The 9,605-nt window shown below is 38.5% G+C and overlaps 1 protein-coding gene across 1 annotated transcript in view; it reads right to left on the reverse strand.

Annotated features, from left to right (window-relative positions):
• Positions 1–2,502: 2,502 nt before the first annotated feature.
• Positions 2,503–9,605, reverse strand: part of LOC109107570 (nucleolar protein 9-like) — a 12,217-nt gene continuing 5,114 nt past the window's right edge. The window contains exons 5-8 of the mRNA XM_042719196.1: positions 5,652–5,773; positions 4,126–4,336; positions 3,598–3,706; positions 2,503–2,687 (exon numbers count right to left, since the gene is read on the reverse strand). Coding sequence (XP_042575130.1) covers positions 2,518–2,687; positions 3,598–3,706; positions 4,126–4,336; positions 5,652–5,773 — 612 coding nt within the window. The 3' untranslated portion in view covers positions 2,503–2,517. The remainder of the gene's footprint in view (positions 2,688–3,597; positions 3,707–4,125; positions 4,337–5,651; positions 5,774–9,605) is intronic.

Below are 9,605 nucleotides of genomic sequence, written 5' to 3' on the forward strand. Positions count from 1 at the left end.
ACTCGAGAACTGCGACAACACACACTCGAGAACTGCGACAAACTCGAGAACTGCGACAAACACGAGAACTGCGACACCTCGATAACGACACACTCGAGAACTGTCCTGCGTCACAACGACAAACTCGAGACACTGAACTGCGACAAACCGAGAAGCAAACTCAACTGCGATGCGACAACTGGAGATAACAACTGCGACAAACTCGAGAAAACTGCGACAAACTCGAGAACTGCGACCACACCGCGAGAACTGCGTCACAAACTCGAGAACTGCGACAACGTCGAACATGCGACACATCGCGAAACTGCGACACACGCGGAGAAACTGCGTCACACTCGAGAACTGCGACAAAAACTCGAGAACTGCGACAAACTCGAGAAACTGCGACAACTCGTAGAAAAACAAACTGCGACAAACATCGAGAAAACTGCGCCAAACTCGAGAACTGCGAAAACGCGAGAACTGCGAACACCTCGCGAACTGCGACAAACTCGAGAACTGCGGTCACACTCGAGAACTGCGACAAACTCAAGAACTGCGTCAACACTACCGAGAAAACCGGCGACAAAAACGCAAGAACTGCGAGTCACACTCGAGAACTGCGTGCACACACTCGAGAAACTGCCGACACACTCGAGAAACTGCGATCAAACTCAAGAACTGCGACACCCTCGAGAACTGCGGCGAACGACAAACCAAGAAACTGCGTACAGAACGCGAGAACTGCGACAGAACAACTCGAGAACTGCGACAAACACTCGAGAACTGCTCACACCGCGACACGCGACTCACCAGAACTAACTCCGACACACTCGAGAACACTACTGCGACACAAACTCGACACACTCAAGAACTAACCACGCGAACCTGCGACTGCGACAACTCGAGAACTGCGGACAAACTCGAGAACTGTCGCCAAAGACACATCGAGAACTCCTGCGCAAAGGACCAACTCGAGTAACTGCGACAAACTCCAGAATACCACTCAACTCGAGAACTGCGACACACTGGAGAAAACTGCGACACACTCGAGAACTGCGAAAAACTCGAAACGTCCTGCGACAACTGCGACTGTCGACAACTCGAGAACTGCGACAACACAATACTCGAGGAAACTGCGTCACACCCGACCTTTTAACTGCGACAAAACTCATAAGAACGTTTTCGCACACTCGAGACACGACTCGAGAACTGCGACAAACTCGAGAAACTGCGAACACACTCGAGAACTGCTTGGACAAACTCAACTCAGAACTGCGACACACTCGAGAACAGAACCGGCGATCAACCAAATTCGAGAACTGCGACACGCTGGAGAACTGCGACACAATCAAGAAACTGCGACACAAACTCAGAGAACTGCGACAGACAACTCGGGAACTGTGCGACAAACTCGAGAAACTGCCGACAAACTCAAGAACTGGCGACACAAACAGACACTCGCGAAACTGCGACAACTGGAGAAGAACTGCGACACACTCGTGAAAGAACTGCGACAAACTCGAGAACTGCGACAAACCGAGACCCTCGAGTAACTCTAACTGCGGGAAAACTCGAGAACTGCTGCGACAACTCGAGAACTGCGACACAAGTCCGAGAACTCGAGAACTGCTTCACACAACTCTCTGCGTCACACTTCGAGAACTGCGACAACTCGACAAGAACTCGAAGAACTGAAGACACTGACGCGACAACTCGAGAACTGCGACACGCTGGGGGGCCAGACACTCGGAACTGCGGTCACACTCGAGAACTGGTGACACACTCAAGAACTGCGACAAACTCAAGAACTCGCGACGACAACTCGACAAACTGCGATCAAACGGCGCGAACTTTTGCGTCAAACGTCGAAGAACTGCGACACCACTCGAGAACTGCGACACACTCGGAACTGCGACACACGCGAGAACTGCGGATCACAAACCGAGAACTCGACAACTCGCGAACAACTGCACACTCGAGAACTGCGACACAACTCGCAACTGCGACACGCGAGAACTGCGGGACGAAACTTGACACTCCTGCAGAACTGCTGACATCGACACACATCGAGAACTGCGTCACACTCGAGACCTTGCGAGATATAAATTTAGATTTGTGTATATATAGGCCTAAATTTCGAATTGAAATAAACTCAAGAATAGCGACATATAAACTCTAAAATTGCGACGTAATAGCTAACTGAGATTTGACAGATATAAATAAAGAGACTCAGAATTACTCAAAATTCAGAACTGCGACATATAAACTTGCATTTCAGAGAAAAGTGTCAGAATTGTGAGATAAAAAGCAATACCACTTTTTTATTTTATTTTATTTCAAGCTTCCACAGGATTATTTTCCACACTAGAAAACAGAAGGTCAAGTCAGATGCACATGTGGTGCAAAGAGATACGCAAATTGTAGCATATTTTGATGTTTTTATTTATAAAATGCAAACTTCAAGAGGGGATTCAGTGAAAACTCCTCACTTACTAAAACTTGCATGGTGTCGTTCAGGGGAACCGATCAGTTTGTTTAGAGTCTCTCTGAGTTACTGCAGAATATCACTGAACATCTTCTTTCTCTCGACTCTCCCGTTTGAACCTCCTGCCAGTCGGCTCGTCGCTTCATGAAGTTTGTCAGACCAAATTTGGCCCAAATATGCCGTGCGAACTGATCGGATCGAAGCTGACTTTCACTGGGGAGTCTCTGAGAGAGAGAGAGAGAGGATAAAAACACACTTTAATCACAACATGAGCTTCTCTGATGGATCAGCAAAGACACGGCAAAATTACTTCGGGAAGTTGACAGTTGAACAGTGCTGTAACAGCTTTACTCGATCTCTAAAAACAACTTCACATGACCCTGTTCATGAGCTCATATTAACTGGAAAAAAAAATACCATATTTTTCGTGAAATACAAGTTGTGAGAAAATTTTGCAGAAACTTATCATTACCCCCATCATTCTCAAAATTGCAGTGAATGGGTGCCGTCACGAATGAGAGTCCAAAACAGCTGATAAAAACATCACAATAATCCACAAGTAATCCCAGCACTCCAGTCCATCAGTCACATCTGGAGAAGACAAAAGATTTTGTAAATCCAGCATTAAGATGTTTTTAACTCAAATACATAGAGTCTATAATCCATAATAACACTTCCTCCAGTGAAAAAGTGTTCTGGTGTGAATCAGGAGAGAAATCTGCAAGGATCAAGCAGCGTTTACACAAGTTAAACAGCTCTAAACAAATATATGACTGGATTTTGATGTGAGAGACAACAGGCAGATGCCTTTTTCACTGCAGGAAGTGTTATTATGGATTATAGACTCTACGTATTTGATGTGTTAAAAAACATCTTAATTTGGATTTGTTTCATCTTTTGTCTTCTCCAAGATGTTCACTGATGGACTGGAGTGCTGTGGATTATTGTGGATTATTGTGATGTTTTTTATCAGATGTTTGGACTCTCATTCTGACGGCACCCATTCACTGCAGAGCATCCATTGATGAGACACTGATGCAGTGCTGCATTTCTATAAATCTGATGAAGAAACAAACTCGGCTGAACTATTTGTTTAAAGCATGTGAAATGCAATGTAAAAGTCATCTCACCGAGTTTCTCAGCGATGCTTTGTCTCTGGGCTGACGGTGGCGCTGTTCCCACACGGTCTTCTAACAGACGGCTGCCGCAGCTGGAACAGGCCAGCGGAACATAAAGCTCCTGCGAGGAAGATTTCAAGTTTGAAAGCTAATAAATCATCTCTCCATGATGTGTGGTTTGTTAGCTGAGGACCAACTATTTGTCTTTGAGATACAAACTATTTGAAAATCTGGAATCTGAGGGAGCAAAAAAAATCTAAATATTGAGGAAAAATCATCTTTAAAGTTTGTTCAAATGAAGTTCTTAGCAATGCATATTACTAATCAAAAATTAAGTTTTGATATATTTTAGGAGAGAATTGTACAAAATATCTTCATGGAACATGATCTTTACTTAATATCCTAATGATTTTTGGCATAAAAGAGAAATGTATAATTGTGATCCATACAATGTATTGTTGTCTATTGCTACAAATATATCTGTGCTACTGATGACTGCTTCTGTGCTGCAGGGACACAGATGAGATTGTGATGTTTTACCTCCAGCTTTCTCAAGATCTTTCCTCTGCCCTTATCGCTGGCCGCGGTCAGCAGCTTCTGGAGCGCGTGGCTGCCGGAGCGGTCAGTGCCGAGGGTCAGCAGGTCAGCGGAGCCGAACCCGTGAAGGCTGTTCATCAGGACGGATCGATCCTTGAATCCGGCGAGAGCTTGAACCAGCCGCGATCCGTGATAAGATACAGAGAGACGGCGCCTGCACAGGCTGCTGAAGCACAGACACATGTTACCCACCTGCACACTGCAGAACACGTTCACCTCTGTTTAAACAGCACAGGAATGAACAAACATTTCAAACTGAAACCTTGATAACATGTTGACACATGACTCCTCATCATTATTTATTAAGCGCCAAGCTTTAAACTTCATATACTGAAATAAAATGATCAAATCATAACGGATGTGTTTTAAACAAACAAATAAATGTGCTCTGAGTTTATTTATTTACTGGAAAACCACCAAAATAAAAGTTTGATATAAATCTTGCTGGATATTTGAAAATAAAGAAATTGAGATGTATATATAAATGTTGTAATTTTAAAGTTTTAATAGAAAATTAAATTATTTCTATTTATTTTTATTAAATACTCATTTTTATTTCAAAGCAGAAGAGCATTATTACAAGACCATTTCGTATACTTATATATATATATATCATTCTTTATATATATATATATATTTTTATATAATATTTTTAGGTATTTATATTATTATTATTTTATTTGTTTTGATAATAATGTCAATAGAAATAAAGGATGGCATTATTCACTCAAAATAATAAACTAATAAAAAAAAAAAAATCCAGAGAAAAAAAAATATTCATGTTTTAAAGCTTACAATCATTTTTTGTTTTCTATAGAAAATATAAAAATGTTCTCTTTCTCATAATATCTCTCTATATATATACATATAATATATGTGATGTGACTATAGATATATATATATAGAACAATATATATATATGTGTGTGTTTTATATAGCAAAAATACTGTAGCGGTATATATATATATATATAGTATGTTGGGTCCCTTTATCAATTTTTTTTTCTATGATATTATGCTATGGATATGCAGAACGGTACAAAATCACTGTAATCATTGAAGAATTATAAGTTTTTATTAATTTTTTTGAAATGGCAGCTCTTCAGCGTTATCTGACTCAATTTAAATTCCTGCCCTTTTTCATATTACAATATACCATTCACAGAAAAAACAAAAAAAAGTAAATGAAGTCAGTTTTTTCCTCTATTATGCAGGCCCAGTGGCTTCCAGACTGACCAAATGATGTAACTATTATGTGTAAAAAATGCTGTTTTGAAAGCTTATTTAACATCATTAACCAGTCAAACTCGTGGCAGGTGTTACTTCTGCTTCTTTGCCACATCGGAAGTAGAAGATCAAGTCTGATGCATTTCACAACATCTCACAACACACTGCATTGTGGGATACACACACTGCACACAGTACACATGCAGTGAAACTAGAAGGAGCTGAACAAGTGTGTGAAGGAGCACCTGTGTGAGGGCGTCTCCCTCTGCTGTCTCTGTGTTGTAGTACACTTCATACGCCAGTAAAGACAGGAAGAGAGGCAGACAGGACACCTGCAGAGATGCTGGCTCACTGCAGTGAAAAGCCTGATGGGAAATAGAAGGGTCAAAAAATCAAAACACCAGTTTATCACATGCTGACATTTGCCAAAACTAATACGAAGAATAGAAAGAGAAAAACGTTGCACAAAATAAACAATACAGACAGAGCATTTGCACAATGAGTAGTTGCACAACTGTACAGTGGCAGAAAGTTATAAGGAGTAATATTATAGTGGCTTTGCAATTTTGTTTGGGTGCCAAAATTATACACTTCACCATTCATGTGTCATTTTAGTATTATTAAGATTTAAGTATTATTAATATCTTTTAAAAGGTCTTGTATTTTTATACTTTCTATTTTTTGGTTTTATGGCTTTTATTAATACTTTGAAATTGTATTTGTTTTTCACTTTCATATTTTCACATTGAAAGTTTTTGGGTAATTTTTGCTGTGTTTGTAGTTTTTATAGTTTTATTAATATTCTGAAAAGGTTTTTGCATTTACTTTTTTTTTTTTTTGTTGTTTTTTTATTTATTTGTTTTGTTATTTTTTATTGTATGTTTTTCATTTTCATGTTTTAAATGTAAGTTTTAGCAATTTGTTTGTGTTTTAGTTTTTATCAAAAATTCTGAAAAAAAGTGTTTTTTTTGTATTTTTTCACATTTTTTTTCATAGGTTTTTTTTAATAGTGTTATATTTTATTATTTTTACCATTGTTCAGTGCTATTTAGTATCAACTCAAAATTTTTTTTTTTTTTATTTATTTATTTTTTGGAGGTTTGTATTTTATATTTCAAGGCTATACCAAAATATATAAAAATACTTATTTTTAAGCTTACGATAGTTAACCTGTTGTAGATACGCATTTTTAACAGATGAGTTGAGAGAAAAGGCAGCAGTATTAAAATACAGCAGCAAGCTGATATATACGCTGGATTTTTCGGTTTCTGTTTCAGTAACTGGAGTGTACCTGCGGATTTTTTTTAATTACTTTTTTTCTCAGTTTATTTTTGCCGCAGCCAGCAAATGTTCATTCTAGTTCTCATCCCTTGGGTCATTAAACACAGCTCGTTCAGACCATCCAGCACCACCGACACCCATGCTGGATCCCGCGGCTGAGAGATAGCCTCGAAGGCGCTCCATCAAGCATTCATCCGAAGAGTCTTCAGGAAAACTTGACAGCGCGCATGACACCAAAGACCCCATGACCACCTCGGCCAGAATCGCAAAGTACCCCTCCATCAGCTCCTAGATCGTCATTAACTGAGTCGCATAAATGTATATATATATTCTATGTGATAGAAATTACATATATTCATTGAATATTCATAATATATCCAAAATTAAGCTAATGTGTGCAGAAACTAATCAGCCCTAGTTATTATATATATTGCAGATTGGTTGTAGATGCATATTTATAGGCTTGCATCTTTTTAAAAAAAAAACGGTAGCAGCTTGAAGTATTAAAGCAAATGCATTTCAAAATAAGAGTCAATTGTTTACGCTTAAAAGTCCCTCATTATGCATACACAATATATATATATATATAATTATGAAAAATTCATGCGATTAAAATTTTATAAAGCAGTATACGCACTTGGGGCCCCCGTCCCCAGGACCTGTATGTCACCTTACATTTTATTACAGTTGACTTGTTTTTTGAAGATATACAGTACAGGTCAAAAGTTTGGAAACACTTAGTATTTTTATAATGTTTTTGAAAGAAGTTTCTCTTCTGCTCATCAAGCCTGGCAGTTATTTGATCAAAATACAGAAGAAAAAAACAGTATATTGTGAAATAGTTATACAACTTAAAAATAATACTTTTCTATTTGACTATACTTTTAAAAAAATAATTTAGTCCTGTGATGCAAATCTGAATTTTCAGCATCATTACTCCAGCCGTTCAGTGTCACATTGTAACATCCAGTCTATCACATGATCATTTAGAAATCATTCTAATATTCTGATTTATATGATGTTGGAAACAGTTCTGCTGTCTCAAATCTTTGATGAATAAAAGGTTACAAAGACATTGCAATTTATCAACAATAATAAAAAAACTCTAATGAATATATATTCCTAATAATATAAGTTTCTTACTATCACTTTTTAATCAATTAACAAAACATCCTTGCTGAATAAAAGTATTGATTTTATTTTAAAAAAAAGTAATAACCAAAAAAAAAATTACTGAGACCCAAATTACTGACCCGTAGTGTATAGTTGTTATTACAAAATATTGTATATTTTAAAAACATAGCGTCTTGTTTTTTTTTTTTTTACTTTTTTATCATCAAAGTATCCTAAAAAAAGTATAACATGTGTCTGAAAAAAAAAAATATTAAGCAGCAGAAACGGTTTCCAACTTTGATAATGAATCATCATATTAGAAGATTTCTAAAGGATCCTGTGATAATGATCCTAAAAATTCAGGTCTTTGCATCACAGAAAAGAAATGATAATTTAAAGTATAATAAATTTAACAAACAAATTATTTTGAAATTGAATAATAATATTAAATTTTTGTTTGTATTTTTGACGCACATTAATGCCAGGCTTGATGAGCAGAAGAAACGGATTTCAAAAAAACATTAAGAAATCGTAATGTTTCCAAACTTTTGACCTGCAACTGTATCCAAAAATATCTAATATTTGATGAATTCCGACAGCTCTCGTAAATTTGATCCAAAAAATAATTTAAAACATATATGAATTTGTGTGAGGCCACAGGAGGTAGAACTATGTCTTGAAGAAGCCACGGCACCCCCACCCCGAAGTCTTAAAGGTTGAATTAATACTAATTAATGAAACCCCACCCACCCCCACCCCCCCCCGACATGTTCATTGTGCCCGCCCCTGCAACTGTCCCTTTAAGGAGGCGGGAGCAGGGCATGGCCCCTTGGAACACTCTGAATGCGGCGACGAAAGCGCCGTGGATCAGGCTTCGGTATGGAGTAGTTTGCGATGGGATGAAGGGCCCGCAGAATCAGCTGCGTCCTCAGGTGAGTCCCTGACACGTCTCGCAGCACTGGCCTTCTGGGAAGCAGCTGGAAGACGGTTCTGCATCAGGTGGACTGCTGGGCCCAGGAAGGGTCTTCATAGAGAAACACCCCGCCGCGGATCTGAAGCACAAAACACAAGCATCTCAGCATGCTCGATATCTTCTTGGATCTTAGTCAATGATGAGAATCAGAGTGTGTTATTGTGCGAGATCTTAACCTGAATCCTAAAGTGGTTTGAGCGTCTTCAGATTCTGTGTGGAGGTCGGTTCTCATTGATAGAAAGACTCTTTTTCCAAAATAAGGTTAAACTGATTTTTATAAAGCCATTCTTTCTGAGTCTTTGTGGAGTCCAGAATTCTTACATTGTAAATCGCATGAATTCAGGAATAATACGGACACAATGCCCGACCCCCCCTCAAATGACACTCATGATTAACTAAACTTGATCTCTGCAGGGCAGAGGAAACACAGAGGCTGCGGCTGAAAGAGACCTTTACACAAAAGACAGGAACACATTTAACCTGCCGTTACCACACGCATTAATGAAGTTCTGATATAATACACATTAAACACGAAATTACGGTATTTGAAATTATCTAAATAATAAAAGTACCTATCAAATGTTGACACCATACCCCAACCTCCAGAGTAAGTCTCGCCGACCCCCCAGCGAGTCACTTTTAATTAGAGATTTTGAACTGAATCATTTAAACAACTTGATTCATTCAGGGCACGAATCACTGTTGATCAGAGACACCCCAGAACACGCGCTGGTGCCGTGTTTGGAATGTTTTTTGTGTAATTACATTTTTTGATACTTTGGTAGGCTACTTTTTTAAAACATAAAACGTGTGTCCACCCTGAGCCATCA

This window comes from Cyprinus carpio, chromosome B2, assembly GCF_018340385.1.
Source record: "Cyprinus carpio isolate SPL01 chromosome B2, ASM1834038v1, whole genome shotgun sequence".
Lineage (NCBI taxonomy): Eukaryota > Metazoa > Chordata > Actinopteri > Cypriniformes > Cyprinidae > Cyprinus > Cyprinus carpio.